The sequence below is a fragment of the Podarcis liolepis genome (genome assembly GCF_965112155.1).
Source record: "Podarcis liolepis genome assembly, chromosome: 6".
Lineage (NCBI taxonomy): Eukaryota > Metazoa > Chordata > Lepidosauria > Squamata > Lacertidae > Podarcis > Podarcis liolepis.
Window position 1 is genome coordinate 8925146 of NC_139559.1, and position 20014 is coordinate 8945159.

Below are 20014 nucleotides of genomic sequence, written 5' to 3' on the forward strand. Positions count from 1 at the left end.
AATCCCGTATTTGTCTTCATCTTTCTGTCCAAAAACTGAGAGCCCATAGCACCCATAACAAATAGTAATATTATAAGGGGAACAGAGTACGCATGAAAACATGAGTATATCCGCAGTGTCTTCAGACTCATTTGGCAAAGTTATAGGTGCATGACAAAAGAGAGCCAGAGTGGTGTAGTGGTTAAGAGCGGTGGACTCGTAATCTGGGGAACCGGGTTCGCGTCTCCGCTCCTCCACATGCAGCTGCTGGGTGACCTTGGGCCAGTCACACTCCTTTGAAGTCTCTCAGTCTCACTCACCTCACAGAGTGTTTGTTGTGGGGGAGGAAGGGAAAGGAGAATGTTAGCCGCTTTGAGACTCCTTCAGGTAGTGATAAAGCGGGATATCAAGTCCAAACTCTTCTTCTTCAACAACAACTGTGGCTAGAGAACATAATAGCTGCTTGAAGGAGAAGCAAGGAGTCTGTAGCTAAATGGTAGAGCATCAGATCTGCACTCAGAAGGTTCCAAGTTCAATGCCTGGCGTCTCCAGTTTCAGCTGGGAGAGATTCCCTGAGAGATTCAGGGGGCTTCTGGTCAGAATAGACAATGCTGAGCTAGATGAACCAGCCATCTGACTCATTATAAGGCAGCTTCCTATGTTCCTATATGCACCTATCAATTCCTGTGGAGCAAGAATCAGCAATGAATTCACTTAAACATTTACATACCTCAATGTTATCCTTCCTTCTTTGCATTGCGCTTTACTGCTGTGACCTTTCAGAGTTTGATTTTTCTCCTGCTATTGGCTTTCTACCATTCATATTTCATGCAGAAGGCAAAACGTAGCAGAGCTTCCAGGCGTTTTCTATATCCCCGAGGTGCTGGCTTTCATTACAGCTTAGCATGGAAAGGCAGATCAGGCTCACATGATGTGCTCTTCCCCGAAACCCTCTGCTTGCTCTAGAAACCTCTCTGATCCTGATGAGCTGGGAGGCTGATGTAACCTCTTTGGGTAAAGTGGGAGAAGTGAAACAATTGAATAAACAGTAATTCATTATTGATGAAACCCCATGTTGGAAAGTCGTAGGCAGGGGGGGATGAGGTCAAAGCAGAACAAAGGATTTAATCACTAAGTGGGATGTGTTGGAAACAAAGTCAAAGGAATGGGAGTGAGGAATGAGATGCACAAGGCCAACGAGAGACCTTGGAAAACTGCTATCTAAGGATGTGGCCTTGGGGACATGTTGAAAGGGTTCAGAAGGGTATTTCATATGCTTCTGGACCTATGCTTTGTTGTTGTTGTTGTTTAGTCGTTTAGTCATGTCCAACTCTTCGTGACCCCTTGGACCAGAGCATGCCAGGCCCTCCTGTCTTCCACTGCCTCCCGCAGTTTGGTCAAACTCATGCTGGTAGCTTCGAGAACACTGTCCAACCATCTCGACCTCTGTCGTCCCCTTCTCCTTGTGCCCTCCATCTTTCCCAACATCAGGGTCTTTTCCAGGGAGTCTTCTCTTCTCATGAGATGGCCAAAGTATTGGAGCCTCAGCTTCACGATCTGTCCTTCCAGTGAGCACTCAGGGCTGATTTCCTTAAGAATGGATAGGTTTGATGATCTTGCAGTCCATGGGACTCTCAAGAGTCTCCTCCAGCCCCATAATTCAAAAGCATCAATTCTTCAGCAATCAGCCTTCTTTATGGTCCAGCTCTCACTTTCATACATCACTACTGGGAAAACCATAGCTTTAACTATACGGACCTTTGTTGGCAAGGTAATGTCTCTGCTTTTTAAGATGCTGTCTAGGTTTGTCATTGCTTTTCTTCCCAAGAAGCAGGCGTCTTTTAATTTCGTGACTGCTGTAAACATCTGCAATGATCATGGAGCCCAAGAAAGTAAAATCTCTCACTGCCTCCATTTCTTCCCCTTCTATTTGCCAGGAGGTGATGGGCCAAGTGGCCATGATCTTCGTTTTTTTGATATTGAGCTTCAGACCATATTTTGCACTCTCCTCTTTCACCCTCATTAAAAGGTTATTTAATTCTGCCTTTGCTACAACCCTAGAAAGCTGTAGAGCAGCTTTTCTCAACCTGTGGGTCCCCAGATGTTGTTGAACTACAACTCCCATTACCCCTAGCTAGCAAGGCTCAGGGATAATAGGAGTTGTAGTCCAACAACATCTGGGGACCCACAGGTTGAGAACCACTGCTGTAGAGAAATGCAAAGGATCCCTGAGCACAAGGGGAATCTGGGAGGCAAGCAGGTACAACCAGCAGTCTAATATCCCATTTCATTGCCCTTCCATTCTGAGAGTGTAAGAAAGGACTTCTTATATTCTCAGAGATGGATATAAGTGACCTGCTAATTAAAAATTTCCTAAAATGCTACTCAAGGCCAGGGAGATCTCAGTGATGCCCACAACATCCTGGTTTCTGTCTTACTCCATTCAGAGACTTTGGCGTCCATTTCCTATGGACTCGATTATTAGATTCCTAGGCAGAGATTTAAGGTAGCTGGGTTAAATTTCCGTTACCCTAGTCCTGAGCCCATGGGATACAGTCAGCTATAAATAATCTGATCGAATTAATAAATGGAAGGATCCAGTTGCTTATTACCTTTTCAAGGACATAGGAAGTTATAAATGTCAGCAGCCAGGGTTCATATTTCTGGGGCAATAATGAATTTTTAATCCTTTGTCCAATGCTTAATGTATTTTGGTACTTAACTTTCCTACGTGTCATACAGTGGGCAAACAATTACATTGAAGGATATTTGGTTTAAGCTTGCTGATAAAAGGAAGGTAAATGGAGTTTCCGCTTTGGGTTTTTGAAGCTGGGCAGGCTTCCGGGCTTCTGATTTTTGACGAGTTTCCTCATAGAGTTCAGGACACTTTCAGCTAGAGAAAGTGGGGATCTGAGCATTGCGCCACATCTGACAGCACATACATAGAAAGGCATGAGGAAAATCGTAAGACATTTCTTTCCCCTGAAGACCCACAAAACCTGGATCTGGGTATCTTCCAAGAAAGTGCAAGATACAGTGGTACCTCGGGTTAAGTACTTAATTCATTTTGGAGGTCCGTACTTAACCTGAAACTGTTCTTAACCTGAAGCACCACTTTAGCTAATGGAGCCTTCTGCTGCTGCCGTGCCGCTGGAGCACAATTTCTGTTCTCATTCTGAAGCAAAGTTCTTAACCTGAAGCACTCTTTCTGGGCTAGTGGAGTCTGTAACCTGAAATGTATGTAACCTGAAGCGTATGTAACCCGAGGTACCACTGTATTCTGCTTCTCATTGGCTGGCCCCAGATATAGCGTGATGATGTGAGATGAAGGTGATTTAATCAATGCACTTGGAACTTGATGATTTTAGGTTATTGTTACCTGGGCATTTGGGATGTGATAAATCAAAGAAGTACGGTAAATAATGAAACACCACTTGCACAACAAAAAAACATGCTGGATGTTGATCACAAAAGCAACTACTCTATTCCGAACTTAAAAATGGAAAGTGTAATGCTGGTGGTCAACAAAAGAGGTTTAAAGACTGTCTCAAGGCAAATCTAAAAAAATGTAGTATAAACACTGACAACTGGGAAACACTGGCCTGTGAGCACTCCAGTTGGAGAATAACCTTTACCAAAGGTGTCATGGGCTTTGAAGACTCTCAAACTCAGGACGCAAGGGAGAAACGTGCTAAGAGGAAGGCATGCTTGGCAAACCCTCACCGTGATCAACTCCCACCCGGAAACCTATGTCCTCACTGTGGAAGGACGTGTGGATCCAGAATTGGCCTCCACAGTCACTTACGGACTCATTCTTACTTGGCTACGAGGTATCGCAGAAGAAGAAGAAGAAGAAGAAGAAGAAGAAGAAGAAGAAGAAGAAGAAGAAGAAGAAGACGACGACGACGACCAGGTCATTGTTTCAGCACCATGGCCAGCTCCAGACCTGCATACCTCTAAAAGCTTTCACCTCCACTATCTCAAAGGACATACATGCACTGGGGTAAGAAATCACTGGGAACAGTCTGGGGTTGTATTTTCCCTTGGCTTTTCAGCATCTTCTTTGCCCCAGGCTCCTCTGCCTAAGCCCACTAGTGTCCTAGATGGTGTGCTGTTGTTTTTTTGTCAAATCTTTTTTATTAAATTTCACATTACTAATTAAAATTCAAACATTAAACATCAAAATTTAGGATTCCTTGAATCCTTTGACTCCCTCTGTCCTTCCATGGTTACCATTATCAATCTTTTTTCAGCTGCTTCTCTTAAGAAAAAATAGTCCATTTTTACCATAGTCTTTAATACATTACAAGCATTACGCAAATCCTGCCAAAGTTTTTAGTTGTTTACAGTGTTTTCTTAAATACATTGTAGATCTTTCCCATTCCATCTTAAAGTTCTTCTCTTCCTGGCTTCTGATTTTCCCTGTCAATTTCGCCATTTTGGCATAGTCCATTTGTCTCTGGTTGGGACTTTATTTTCTTTCCATCTCTGGGCCAGTAGTATCCGCACTGCTGTCATTGCATACATAAATAATTGTTTCTGCTCCTTCTATATGGTGGGTTTTGCCATGGTCACCCCGTGAGATGAACACATCCTGCTTTTCTTTCCTCATCGCGAGTCATGTTGCTTTGTGTGTGTGTGAGAAACCTCTTACTAAAATTGCACAATGATGTGTTTGCATGGAAACCAGAAAAGCACAGTTGCCACAGATTTTCGAACGGTTGCATTGACCATCTGGAAAGTGCTGGATCCTCTTCTTGTTCCAGCTCCTGAAGGGTTTGAAGACCATCTGGAAACTGCTGCATCCTCTTCTTGTACAGGGGATTAAAGACTTTGCTTCAGCTGCATACCGTATTTTTCACCCTATAGGACGCACTTTTTCCCCTCCAAAAATGAAGGGGAAATCTGGGTGCGTCCTATGGGGCAAATGCAGGCTTTTGCTGAAGCTTGGAGAGTGAGAGGGGCCGGTGCGCACCGACCCCTCTCGCTTTCCAGGCTTCAGGAACACATCCGCAGCCTAGGCAGCCCTACGGGAGGTCCGGCAGGGATGTCTAGGCTGCGGATAGCAGCCTGCTGCCCCGCAGGGGGGGGCGCCCTGATGCAGAGCGCCCCTCGCGCGGGGCAGACATCGGCCAGCCCCACAAGCTCAGGGGACAGCAGGGAAGCGCAGCGCTGCCATCCCGCTGTTCCTCGACCTGGTTCTGTTTCCCCGACCTGCTTTTGGGGGGGAAATAAAGGGAAATTTTTCCCCTTTATTTCCCCCCCAAAAAACTAGGTGCATCCTATGGGGCGGAGCGTCCTATGGGACGAAAAATACGGTATTTATTTAGGCAGAATCCTTCATTTAGGAAAGAATAGGTAGTCAAGCAGGGAGAGGCTGCCTCTGAGCAGCTTAGCACACACCTGAGCAATGAATGTCTGACACTGCAGTCATGCCGGTCGCAGCAGCTTTTATAGGACCGGGTGGAACCCCAATTGGCCCTTTATGTCACCTGATCTCTGTCAACTTGCAATGCCATCCATTCTCTCTCTCTCTCTCTTTCTGTGTGTGTGAGAGAGGGGGGGGGAGGGAGAGAGTTGCAGCATTTTCTTCCTCCTGGATGCAGCTACAGCCTTGGAGCGAGTTAGGTGCTCAGGCCCTGCCACTGGAACCCTCTGTACAAATACCGTATTGGCCCGAATATAAGCCGTACCCAAATATAAGCTGCACCTTTAAAATTCGGGGGGGGGGGGGAGTCCGCGACCAGAAGGAGGAGGAGTACCAAGCGGAATGGAAGAAATTTAAAGACTATTTAGCTAAATATGTTAAGATAACTTAAATAGAATTACTTGCAAGCACCAGATTGGCCTAGGATTTAAATAAGTGATGTTGTAGAATACTATGGTTAAAAAAAAAAATGAAAAGAAAGAAAGATGTTAATTGACTAAGTAAATTTTATGTGAAAATAGTTTTGGAAAACTGCTGTAATGATTTATATGGAAATTCAGCTGGGGGATTCGAGGAAGTCACACAATAATAATAACAAAAGTGGAATTATTACATTTAGGATTAATGTTTGTTTGTTTGTTTTCTTTTTATTTATCTTTTTATTTGGATGTTTTCTTTTTATTTGTCTGTTATAAATTTGGAAAATTAATTAAAAAAATTGAAAAAATAAAATAAAAATGGGGGGGGGGATACCTGAATATAAGACGCTCCCTTAAAATTGGTGGTGACCATGTGGTCCGAGTAAAAAATTGTGTCCCTTCAGGACCTGCACAGTGCACTGGGAAGTGATGGGGGGCTACCGAATAGGCTCTGATACTCCCCCGAAGCACCAGCCCTACATGGTGCAGCTGGGGGGAGGTTTGCATAGGGTGGCGGCATAGGTGATTGCCTGCCTGGGCAACCGCAACCCCCGCTCAGTAGGGCTGCAGCAGGAGTTAAAGGCTTGGGTGCAGCGGGCAGCACGCCGTTGCCCCGCACTCCTGGGCTGCTCTCTGGGGGGGGGGAAGCTGCGCTGCTTCGCCCCTTCATTCTGATGGCTCAGGGGAGGCTTGGGATCGGTGGGCAAGATGGGCACCATTGTCTCGCACCCTCAACAGCCCTCATGATGGCATCCTGGGCTGTTTCAGCAGTGATATCGTAAGGCCGTGAATATAAGCCGCACTTTAACTTTTCATGGTCAGAATTTGGAAAAAAGGTGTGGGTTAGATTCGGGCCAATACAGTATGCCCCCACGCCAGTGCTGCTTTCTTGGTTTTATGGTCTGTTTGAAATTTGTATAGGACACATCTGCCAATGGCTTGGTCTCCCTACAGGCTTTTTGGCAGCAGGTGAAAGTATCTCCACTACTTTCTTGAAATGCTTACATAGGAGACGTAAGGTAGAGGCTTTGCAATGCCATTCCATGAGTCTGTGCAATGTTGCTTGGTGCAAGGAGGATCTCAAACTGGGATCCCTGGTTCCTCAAGATCTGCCGGGCACCTCATTTTTAAGGTTATTGTAGGCCTTAATTATTTGTTTTCCACTGTGAACTCAATCCACTTTAACGAGGAATTAGGACCAAACAATTACTCACACCGCAGGAAGGCAGAATGATGTATGAGGGGACTCTGGAAAGTGGAGTCATTCATTTTTAATACAAGAGAAACATACATCACACCGCTGAACAAAAGGCAGGATAATGAGGTTTCCGTGGGAGGGATTATGGAATGCATTTGGGTTTGGCAGGTCTCTTCTGAAAGCCCCACTCTGGAGAGGTTGAGTAATGTTTTACATTGTTTTGCAAAAAAAAAGCTGCCTCACCAACTCTGATTCTCCTGAGCATCTTATTAAGAGTTGCAAGGATGACGGAATGCTCACTTTATTCTCCTTGGTCTGATGGACACCAGGAAGTTCAATACATGCGGGTGATGGCGTCCATTCTTTGGAAAGGTTGGAATTTGCTTTTGTGCCTGACAGAAGGAACAAAATGGATTCTATTGAACGATGGCAGGTGATTGTAGTGTTCGGGTAGAGACAATGGCATTAGGCAGGAATTCAGCATCCTGGGAATGTCAACATCTTATTCTTTTACAAAGCAAGCTTCTGCAAAATATAAGCTTGAAAAGCTTGGGCAGTGTCTGCAAACATTCAGAAGGTGGCTCACTGAGAAGGCTAGCTAAAATCAGGATAAATTATGGAGGAACCACGACTCGGTGATGAAGTCTGAGTTTTGCATTGCAAAAGGTCCCAGGCTCAACTCCTGAAATCTCCAACTCAAAGGATTTAGGAAATGTAGGAAAAAGCAGAGCCATCACCTTGCCAAGAAAGGTCCGTATAGTTAAAGCTATGGTTTTCCCAGTAGTGATGTATGGAAGTGAGAGCTGGACCATAAAGAAGGCTGATCGCCAAAGAATTGATGCTTTTGAATTAGTCCCATGGAGTGCAAGAAGATCAAACCTATCCGTTCTGAAGGAAATCAGCCCTGAGTGCTCACTGGAAGGACAGATCCTGAAGCTGAGACTCCAATACTTTGGCCACCTCATGAGAAGAGAAGACTCCCTGGAAAAGACCCTGATGTTGGGAAAGATGGAGGGCACAAGAGAAGGGGATGACAGAGGACAAGATGGTTGGACAGTGTTCTCGAAGCTACCAGCATGAGTTTGACCAAACTGTGGGATGCAGTGGAAGATAGGAGTGCCTGGCGTGCTCTGATCCATGGGGTCATGAAGAGTCGGACACTACTAAACGACTAAACAACAACATAGGAAACCGTCTTATATCAAGTCAGACCATTGGTCCATCTGGCTCTTTATTGTCTACACAGACAGGCAGTAGCTCTCCAGGGTTTCAGTCAATGGATATTTCCAGCCTTAGTGAAGATGCCTGGGACTGAAGTTGAGACCCTCTGCATGCAGGACAGATGCTCTGCAGCTGAGCTTTCCCATGGACCTACGGTTCTTCTCCCAAAGTACCAGCTGATGAGAAAGTTGGCCTGCTACACTGCTGTGAGAGTTAACAGTTCCGAACTAGATGAACAAACCATCTGTCCTGATATAAAACCACTTCTTAGGTGTCTATGTGAAATCTATAGGGTTGCATCCAATATTAGTTTTACTCAAACTGACCCATTCAGATTTATGAGCTTGACTAACTTTGGTCTGGAAGTTTTGATGTATAACTTAGTTTGATACAACCCACACAATGCATTGTAAATTATGCAAAATAAGAGCAAATGTGCTCAATTTCCCCCATTTATATGAGCTGTACAAGGGATGCGGGTGGCGCTGTGGGTTAAACCACAGAGCCTAGGACTTGCCGATCAGAAGGTTGGCGGTTCGAATCCCCGCGGCGGGGTGAGCTCCCGTTGCTCGGTCCCAGCTCCTGCCAACCTAGCAGTTCACAAGCACCTCTAAGTGCAAGTACATAAATAGGTACCGCTCCAGCGGGAAGGTAAATGGCGTTTCCGTGCACTGCTCTGGTTCGCCAGAAGTGGCTTAGTCATGCTGATACCCGGAAGCTGTATGCCGGCTCCCTCAGCCAATAAAGCGAGATGAGCACCGCAACCCCAGAGTTGGTCACGACTGGACCTAATGGTCAGGGGTCCCTTTACCTTTACCTATATGAGCTGTAGAATTCAGAACATTGATTGCACTGTTCCTTCCTTCCTCTTTCCACATTCACTTCAAAAAAGGGGGGGGGACCCAGGTAACTACCAGCTGGTGAGCGTGACATTGATACCAGGAAAGGTCTTAAAACAGATAACTCAACAGTTGCTCTGTGAGCTCTTAGATCCAGCATGAGTTTCTCAATAACAAGCAATGCCAGATGAATCTCATGTCTGTCTTTCTTTTGATGGAATTACAAGCTTGGTGGATGAAGGGAATACATAGTGTATCTTGATTTCAGTAAGGCAAAGTCTTACTGAAAAAGTCCCCCATGATCCTCTTGCAAGGAAGCTGGTAAAATGGGGGTTGAACAAGGTAACTGTTAGGTGGATTTGTAGCTGGCTGACTGACCGAACCCAAAGAGTACTCATTAATAGTTCTTTAACATCCTGGAAAATAAGTGACAAGTGGGGTGCCACAGGGTTCTGTCCTGGGCTTCTTGTTGTTCAACGACGACAACAACAACAACAACAACAACAACAACAACAAACATTATTATTATTATTATTATTATTATTATTATTATTATTATTATTATTTATTTGTACCCCGCCCATCTGGCTGGGTTTCCCCAGCCACTCTGGGCGGCTTCCAACAAAGACCAAAAATACACTAAAATGTCACACATTAAAAACTTCCCTGAACAGGGCTGCATTCAGATGTCTTCTGAATGTCAGGTAGTTGTTTATCTCTTTGACATCTGGTGGGAGGGTGTTCCACAGGGCGGGCGCCACCACCAAGAAGGCCCTCTGCCTGGTTCCCTGTAACTTGGCTTCTCGCAATGAGGGAACCACCAGAAGGCCCTCGGCGCTGGACCTCAGCATCCGGGCAGAACGGTAGGGGTGCAGATGCTCCTTCAGCTATACTGGGCCGAGGCCGTTTATAAATGTCTTTGGAGGAAGGAATTGAGGGGATGCTCATCAAATTTGCAGATGGCACCAAACCGCGAGGGGTAGCTAATGCAGAATCGGAATTCAAAACAGCTTCGAGTTAGAAGAAAGGAGATTCCGACAAAACATCAGGAATATCTTTCTGACAGTAAGAGCTGTTCAACAGTGGAACAGTTTCCCTTGGGGAGTTGTGGGCTCTCCTTCCTTGGAGGTTTTTAAGCAGTGGTCGGATGGCCATCTGTCATGGATTCTTCAGCTGAGATTCCTGCATTGCAGGGGGTTGGACTAGATGACCCTCGGGGTCCCTTCCAACTCTACAATCCTACAATTTTATGTTATACGACTTGGGTAAGTAGAAGGTGGATCAGAATCTGCTGGCTGATCTCTGGGTGATCTGTAGCAGACTGGCAAAGGTTTCTATTGTCGGGAGACAATGAAGGAGAGCACCCTTGGCGGCTAAGTCAAATTGTTGGAGAATTACAGTGCCTGCTGTGATTGTAGAGAACGATACGGGAGAGACATGTTTTGTTGCAGCTGGGGCAGATGAAGGCGTCTGGCTGAGCTGATGCACCATGGCATTTCTTCTTTCTGCGCTCCTCCCAGTCGTCTAACAATAGCGATAACTAGTTAGCCAAAGGAGCCCCAAAGCAAAATGTTAAAATAAAAAATAAGCTATAATCAAAGCTTTCCCCCCTCTCGTGTTATTCTGGAGCTCAGGGCTATCCAGTGAAGCTGAATGTAGAAAGATTCATGACAGACTAGAAGAAGAATAAATTCTTCACACCACAAATACCCTCAAGTTCAGAACCCTCAAGATGTAGTGAGGGACAGCAACCTGGATAGCTTTAAAAGATGAATAATAATATAATAACTTATTATTTATACCCCGCCCATCTGGCTGGGTTTCCCCAGCCACTCTGGGTGGCTTCCAACTGAATATTAAAAACAATACAGCGTCAGACATTAAAAACGTCCCTAAACAGTTCCCCTTCAGTTGTCTTTTAAAAGTAAAATAGTTGTTTATTGCCTTGACATCTGGTGGGAGGGCGTTCCACAGGGTGGGTGCCACTACTGAGAAGGCCCTCTGCCTGGTTCCCTGCAACCTCACTTTTCACAGGGAGGGAACCGCCAGAAGGCCCTCGGAGCTGGACCTCAGTGTCTGGGTTGGACGATAGAGGTGGAGACGCTCCTTCAGGTATACTGGACCGAAGCCGTTTAGGGCTTTCAAGGTCAGCACCAACACTTTGAATTGTGCTCAGAAACGTACTGGGAGCCAATGTAGGTCTTTCAGGACTAGCGTTATACGGTATCATCGGCCACTCCCCGTCACCAGTCTAGCTGCTGCATTCTGGATTAACTGCAGTTTCTGAGTCACCTTCAAAGGTAGCCCCACGTAGAGCGGATTAGACAAATCCATGGGCCATATTGTTATCAATGACTTCTAGCCATGATAGTTACATTCTGCCGTCACTGTCTAAGGCAGCACATTTCTGAATAGCAGTCACTGAAAACTGCAGGAGGGGAGAGTGTGTGTTTGCACTCAGATTTTGCTTGTGAGCTTTGCATAAGCATCTGGTTGGCTACTGTGACAACACGATGCTGGACTGGGTAGGCTATTTGCCTGATCCAACCAGAGAGCCAGTGTGGTGTAGTGGTTAAGAGCGGTAGACTCGTAATCTGGAGAACCGGGTTCAAGTCTCCGCTCCTCCACATGCAGCTGCTGGGTGACCTTGGGCCAGTCACACGTCTCTGAAGTCTCTCAGCCCCATCCACCTCAAAGAGTGTTTGTTGTGGGGGAGGAAGGGAAAGGAGAATGTTAGCCGCTTTGAGACTCCTTAAAGGGAGTGAAAGGCGGGATATCAAATCCAAACTCTTCTTCTTCTTCTTCTCTATAAAAATAGTTCCACTCTTTCTATACAGTTTTGACTGTTGTTTGTTCTATGCGTACAGAGCGTATATTCCTTTATGTTATCACTAGTCTTGGAGCAAATATTATGATTGTGATTCCTTTTATCTTTTCTTCTTCCAGCTGGTGGGCTTCGTCTATGCCTGTTATGTTGTCAGTGTTTTTACAGAAGAAGAAGACAGCTGTAAGTATTCGCCGCAGGACAGATCCCTGGCGGTGGGTCTTAATCTGATGCCCTTCCTCTCAGAATGGAATTTATTTTATTTATTTATTTATTGCATATATATCTCACCAGGGAGCTTGAGGTGGCATACAAAGTTCTCTGCCTCGCTGTTTTATCCTCACAACAACCCTGTGAAGTAGATTAGGCCCAAGGTCATGTGACGAGCTTCTTGGCTGAGTAGGAATTTGAAACCTCCTCTCCCGCGTCTTAAGTCTCTAGCTACCATCTGTCCTCCCTGAACAGTGCCCTATGTACACTTTTGAGTCATGTTTGCTGTGATTTTTTATATATGTAGTTTAAGCACAATGCTTTAAAAAGCAATGGAAAATATTAAACGGTGACCTTTCATTCCAGCTTCAAGAGGCAGCATTTTGCCGATCAAATTATAGGGTATCTCCGGCTTCTTTCTGTAATTGCAAACAAGGCAACTGATTCTACAGAGGCTTTGGTTATATGCAAATGTGTTTACTTGATCAAAAAGGCAGGTGATTAGTCAATGAAGAATTCTTTTTTTAATGGTTGTGCATAATTTTATACAATTTAACTGTAACCATTTGAAAGCATTAAAATGAAAAGTTTCTTTCAAACCTTTGGACTTCCATCCCTCCCTCCATGAGTTCAATTTCCTAAGAAAATATTTTTTTTCCTGCATCTTTTACCCTTATATTCAGTTTCCAAAGTTCATTTCACTCTACAAGTGTCATTGTATCCCTGCCAATGATTTTAACTGTTTACAGTGGTCTTTTAAGTATGCTAAAAAATTGTTCCAGCCTTTTAGAAAGAGTTGAACTTCCTGGTTTCTGATCTTTCCCATCAGTCTCGCCATCTCTGCATATTCCATTAACTTGGTCTGCCATTCTTCTCTGGTCGGCACTTCTCCCTCCTTCCATCTCTGGGCCATCGCTGTCAACTTTCAGATTTGAAAATAAGGGATCAGCAGCCTCACCTGTCCCGGGGACAGTCTACAGGATATCTAACAATCTGGGATAGAAGTGGGAAGCAGCGGGAAATGGCGCTGGAATAAGGGAATTTCCCACCAAAAAAGGGAAGGTTGACAGCTATGCTCTGGGCTAGTGTCAGGCTTACCTTCCCACTCTCTGTCTATAACAGCACAAAGTGAAAGCAGTCTTTTGGCAGCAACAGAGAGGTTTATTGAACACAGCACAAACATTCAGCGTCCGTTCACATCGTGTAGGTGCTCCCAGTTGAGTTCCTCCCACTTCCCTCTAGTTATTTCCTGTGGGAATGTTTAGGGATGCGGGGGAGGATATATTGTCTAAGATATCCCATCCCAACTTTTCTTTATAAGTTCAACAAAATCAGCAGAGTTAACATTCCCCTTTCTTTAAACACATGCACAGCAGATAGCTTGCTCAGACTCATCAGAGTCTCTGTAAATATTTCCTTGTATTTTCCCCGTTAATCCCTCCTAAAATAAGACGCTACACAGTCTTCTGTAAAGTATAGAGCGTTTATTCACAAGTAATCATCTGTTCACACAAAGGTTACCAGAAGGCAGACTTAAAAGGTTAGAACATAGTGAATATCTCCTTATGGGAGAAAGACCCCCTTTTCTTCTCTTGGCCTGGAGCCAAGGGTGCATCTTAGTAGTGCTGTTGTTAAGATGGCATTGATAGAGACAAGAGAGACAAGATGGTCACCAGCCTGTGGTTCTTTCTACTTCAGGAGAGAGGCCATGCCTATCTCAAATTACACATAGGAAGTTTCATCTCAGTCCTGGGAAGCAGGAAGTTCTGGCTGGAGGACTGAGACAACCTTCATGTCTACTCTAGCAATGTTGTGTTTGACTGCACCTGATTCTTACATCCCACACTTCCGTCTTCCCGTCTCCTCACCACGTGATTCCTCCACCACTGAGCCTTCTGAGAGGCTACCCTATCCAGACTCCTGGCTCTAGGACTCATGCACTGCACACTTTCTGGTGAGGGAGATCCAACCAGCTCTCTCTCTTCCCGTTCCTCTCCCTTCGATTGCTCTTCGCCCAGCTGTCACTTTCTAAACTGTGTCCTTCCTCGAACCATTGCTCTAGGTCAATACTATCCTCCTGCTCCAGAGGAGCTTCAGGATCAGGCCCTTGTTCAGAGGGAGGGGGGGCTCCCACTATTTTTCCTCAGAGCAATAATCTTCAGTCTGGTTCCTGACATCTAGAAGCATTCTCGCTGCCGTCGTTCTGTACATGAACAGTCTCTTGTCTTCTTTTGGTATCTCTTAATTCGTTCCAGAGGTCCGTTCTTAACCTGAAACTGTTCTTAACCTGAAGCACCACTTTAGCTATTGGGGCCTCCTGCTGCCGCCGCGCTGCCGGAACCCAATTTCTGTTCTTATCCTGAAGCAAAGTTCTTAACTTGAAGCACTATTTCTGGGTTAGCAGAGCGTGTAACCTGAAGCGTATGTAACCTGAAGCGTATGTAACCTGAGGTACCACTGTATACCTAACAAAAAGGCTTCTGGTTTTTCAATAAAGTTTTTCTTAAACATTTTCTTTAACTCATTATATATCATTTCCCAGAAGACTTTTACCACTCCACAAGACCACCAGTCAATGACGAATTCTTCAGTCAGATGGCAACCCTAACAAGCTGATTTCTCAGTGTGGCAACATTTGGCTACTTATTCAGGCTCTGCAAATCTACCCCAAGGTTTGCTCTGCTGGGGGCTTCCAATGAGCTCATGCGGTGACATCTATTACATTTACTGTGGGACTCAGTGTATTCTTTATAAAAAAATAATATTTATATTGCTGTTCATAAAAAACATGAGAGAGGTTAACAACAATTGTACACAAAACCATGCAATAAAAGCCACGTGAAAAGCTGAAACCAGAAATCAGCTAACTATTAAGATCTGTTCTTAATTGCTTGCATAATGCTGACAGAACAGAAAAGTTTGAGGCAGGTATTTAAAAGTTGGAACAGAGGGTGCCTGTTGAAAACCAGCTAGCAGAGTATTCCACAATACAGGGATGATGGTAGTAAGTCTTGATTTCTTGTTATTGTCAAATGAGCCTCACTGACTCACGGAATGACCAGTGATGCTCTTGCACATGATCTCAGGGATCGAGTTGGGATAAAAGGGTTCAGAGGGATCTGCAAAGGCCGGATTTCCACACCATATGGAAGGAACCTTCTGAGGAGATGAGTGCAGTGATCAATTGTGTATAAAAGAGATGAGATTATAAGAAAGCAGGCAATTAAGAATACATCCTTCCACCATGGTTAATCAATGTCTGCTTTCAACTTTTTGTGGTTTTTCTTGTACGGATTTATGTTTCATAGCTGTAAACCGCTTTGATATATTTTTATGACAGTCTATAAATATTCATATAAATTAACAGAGCGCAGTTCTGGCGCACCTCTCAGGTGGGCACCACTGCAGCCCCCCCCCCCCTTCTTGCTTTTACGTACTTGCCTTTATGTAGATTTTGAGAAGCCCAAAATGAACATTTCAAGTCAAAATGGAAGCTGGCCAGTGTGTGCAAGTCTACACTTTTTTTTAAAGATCTGTGACTCCACCTAGCTCCTTGCCACTCTTCACAGTGACTGGTCAAGCTACAGGCCAGTTCATATTTTCTTTTCATCCATCTGTTTCCTGTGTAGCAGTAACAGGCCTTAAGCTTTCCAGTCAGGCCTCTCCCATTGCACATATTTCAAAAAGTAGATGCCATCTTTCAAAAAGTAGAAACCAGGACACCCCAAAAGTTGGTGAGTGTTATGTACTGATAATACAGTAGTGCCCCGCAAGACGAATGCCTCGCAAGACGGAAAACTCACTAGACGAAAGAGTTTTCCATTTTGGAGGTGCTTCGCAAAACGAATCTCCTATGGGCTTGCTTCGCAAGACGACAATGTGTTGTGAGTTCCTGCTGTTCCCCCCCCTTTTTTCTAAGCCGCTAAGCCACTTATCAGCTGATCCGATCAGCAGATAAGCCGCTAAAAGCCTCTAAAAGCCGCTAATAGCGCTAATCCGCTAATCCTTCAATGGGCTTGCTTCGCAAGACGAAAAAAACCGCTAGATGAAGAGAATCACAGAACAGATTCTTTTCGTCTTGCGAGGCACCACTGTAATAAATTTTTATTTATACCCCGCCCTCCCCAGCCAAGACCGGGTTCAGGGCGGCTAACAACCAATAATAAAAACAAGTTGATTAAAATGCAATTTAAAAGATTACGATACAACATTAAAACATTAGGGTGCAATCTCTTCATAGGAGGAGAAAGGAAAAAGAAAGAGGGGGAGTGAATCAAACTGATTCTAAGCCAAAGGCCAGCTGGAACAACTCTGTCTTACAGGCCCTGCGGAAAGAGATCAGATCCCGCAGGGCCCTGGTCTCATGAGACAGAGCGTTCCACCAGGCCGGAGCCAGTGGTGAGAAGGCCCTGGCTCTGATTGAGGCTAATCTAACTTCCTTAGGGCCCGGGACCTCTAGGGTGTTGCTATATATGGACCTGAAGGTCCTCCGTGGGGCATACCGGGAGAGGCGGTCCCGTAGGTACGAGGGTCCTAGGCTGTGAAGGGCTTTAAACCAGCACCTTAAATCTGACCCTGTACTCCACCGGGAGCCAATGCAGCTGGAAAAGCACTGGGTGAATATGCTCCCATGGCAGAGTCCCTGTGAGGAGCCTCGCTGCAGCATTCTGCACCCACTGGAGTTTCTGGGACAGCTTCAAGGGCAGCCCCGCATAGAGCGAATTACAGTAGTCAAGCCAGGAGGTGACCATCGCATGGATTACTGTGGCCAGGTCGGGGTAGGGGATCCTCTGTTCGCGGCTGCAGCCGCAAGCAGAGGATCCCGGCAACATCCGTATGGCGCTGGAGCGCAGGCAAACCACTATGCACAGCACATGTGCGGTGTCGCTACGTACGGTGCATGAGTCGTACGTAGCAACGCCTGCCCTAGGTGTCACGACGCCTTCGTCCGCCCCTGCTTATATGTAAATCCGGCAGTGCCAATGGCTCATCTGGTTTAGCTTCCTGTCCTCCTGGTGAACACCTATGAGAAACCCACAAACAGGACCTGAGCTAAACTTTAAGGTAGCCTGGTCTTTATGTATTGCGCTTATTCCTGGAGGACTGTGCTTTAGGGTTGCACTGTTTAAAGTGCTTGGCTTGGGCTGCACTGGGCCCTAAGTGTTTATTGGCTGGCTCGACAAGTATTGCGGCCAGGTCACTAATCTCCTGTTAAACAACGCATTAAGTTCAATTGCTGTAAGTGGCTGTATTTATTTCAAGTGGAGTAGTGTGAGTGCTTTTCCAAATTCTGGGGTGGGCGGAAAGAGCACTTACTCCAGCAATCTCTCTTTGAAACTGTCTAAAAGATGTGTTCTTCACGGTGGTTTTATTGATCGGCGTTGCGTCAGAAGCTGGCCTTTAAATTTACAACACTCTAAAATGCCTGTAATGAACAGCTTGAACCACTTTCACTGCCACCCCCTCTAGTTAGGCTAATATATCTGTACTTGGTCGAGAACTGAGCTTAGGAAGATGCTAAGATACTTTGCACGTTACTGAAGATGTTGACTAGCAGGTAGGAGAGATGTTGTGTTTTTTTCTTGGGGTGAGGTGAGTCTATGCTAGTGGTAGCCAACTTGATACTCTCCAGATGTTGGTACACTAGCTCCCATCAGCCCCAGCCAGTGTGACCAATGATGATGAAAGTTGTAGTCCAATAACATCTGGAGGGTACCAGCTTCTGAAGGGATTGTCTGGTCCTCCAAATATTTTCAGACTGCAACTCCCATCATCCCTGACCATTGACCTTCTTGGCTGGGGATGCTGTTGGAGTCCAGTAGAAGAAGAAGAGTTTGGATTTGATATCCCGCTACGCAAAGAAGTCACTACCCAAAGAAGTCTCAAAGCAGCTAACATTCTCCTTTCCCTTCCTCCCCCACAAGAAAGAAAAATTTATTACGGCCATTAGCCCGTCACATGACAGTTTCCCACCAACATATATGTACTAAAACCTCCAAATTTAAAACAGTCAAAAACTTACAGAAAACAGACAAGAACCAAAGCAAAATAAGCAAAAGACCAACAACATACATTACAATAAATTTGCAACATAAGCATCGATCCTCCCCCACAACAAACACTCTGTGAGGTGAGTGGGGCTGAGAGACTTCAAAGAAGTGTAACTAGCCCAAGGTCACCCAGCAGCTGCATGTGGAGGAGCGGAGACGTGAACCCAGTTCACCAGATTACGAGTCCACTGTTCTTAACCACTACACCACACTGGCTCTCAGTAACATCTAGTTCCCCACTCTGATTATAGACTTAAAATCTATCATTGTTGCTTGAGCATAAATAATAATAATAATAATTTTTATTTACAGCCCGCCCTTCCCTGTTCAGAAAACCGGGCTCAGGGCAGCTAACAACAAATTTAAAAAACTTAATTGATGCAACAAAAAAACAGCATGTGCTTAAGACATGAAATCTCCCCAAGGGGGCAACCGTTGAATTGATTTTGTGAAACAATCTTAGTGGCCAAATCCACTGGGAGATTAATTTTAAACAGTTACATAATCTGGCCACGTTCAGCTGGCTCATTGGTACCCTCAAGACTTGATTGCTGCAATGCACTCTCTGTGGGGCTGCCCTTGTAGGTGGTTCGGAAACTGTGGTTACTGCAAAATGCTGCCGTGAGGTTGCTGCCTTGAGCTAACTGTTGTCAAAGTAGTACACCTTTGTTGAAGCAGCTGCACTGGCTGCTAATATGCCACCAGGTGGGGTTCCAGGTCTTCTTACTTGCTTACAAAGTCCTAAACAACTCTCCCCTTCAACCTCTTTGCCAAGCTATTGTCTTCTATGGTAGAGAACCTTTTGGAGGCACAAAGAGATCCTAACATTTGCCTTCTGGTCCCAAGTAATGGGGCTGTCAGTGTAGGGGGCTCTCTTAACATGAAATTCATTTAACTCTTCGCTCCAACCACGTGTAATTTCAGGTGTTTAAGACCTGGGTGTCTACCCACACCTGTTCTGAACGAAAACCCAGAATGAATGGATTAATAATTAAAGACACGATTAAACCATTAATCATTAATTAATTCTTGCCCGCCGATCATCTTCCGATGTCCTACTGTTATTCTAACCGTATTATTTTGGGTGTATGTTTTACACTTACTTTTGGTTCTCTGTACGTACCTCTGATATTTTATAACTTTGATGGTTAGCCACCCTGAGCCCGGTCTTGGCTGGGGAGGGCGGGGTATTATTATTATTATTATTATTATTATTATTATTATTACTTGAGCAATATATATATAAAGAGAGAGATGGAGAAGAGAAAAGTGGGAAATAACTTGTAATTTGATCAACCAAAACCCCCACTTACTGCTAGAGAGAAAAGCTGGATTATCAATTTTGGCTGTGGTTTGGTTAAAGGATTTTGTGGTTTTAGAATATATATATATAGTTTGTTTTAAAATAACTATGGCTATATATTTGCAATAAAAGGAGTAACTTTGATGGGGCATAGGGAGGAGGTCGATCAGGCTAGGTGAGGGAGGGTGAATCTCAAGAGAAAAGCCAATAAAATAAAAAGAGATGTCACCGAGCTGGCGGGGGGAGAGTGATTTATTGAGAAATTCACAGCAGCTAATTTCAGTCGTCCCCCCCTCCCACCACCCCCAGCAAATCCTTTCCCCCTCCCTCTTCCGGCATTCCAATTCCGAAATGCCAGCCTCAATAATTAACACTGACAAACCATCAATATTTCACACTCTCAGCAGTAGAGCCTTCCAGTGACCTGAGCCAATTTGAGCTGCCTTTTAATTTTCTCCCCCATTTGTGGGTTTCTTTGAAAACACGCCTTTGCTCTGGAGCAGGAAGTCGTTATAAGTGCAGAGGTGCCTTGCCAGGCGCTAA

General features: G+C 45.0%; 1 protein-coding gene across 3 annotated transcripts in view; it reads left to right on the plus strand.

Moving 5' to 3' along the window:
- NKAIN4 (sodium/potassium transporting ATPase interacting 4) overlaps positions 1–20014 on the plus strand; it is a gene marked incomplete at its 3' end in the record, with an annotated part of 104619 nt that overhangs the window by 75693 nt on the left and 8912 nt on the right. For all 3 annotated transcript variants that reach the window (XM_083507773.1, XM_083507775.1, XM_083507774.1), the window contains exon 5: positions 12031–12091. In XM_083507773.1, the coding sequence (XP_083363899.1) occupies positions 12031–12091 (61 nt within the window). The remainder of the gene's footprint in view (positions 1–12030; positions 12092–20014) is intronic.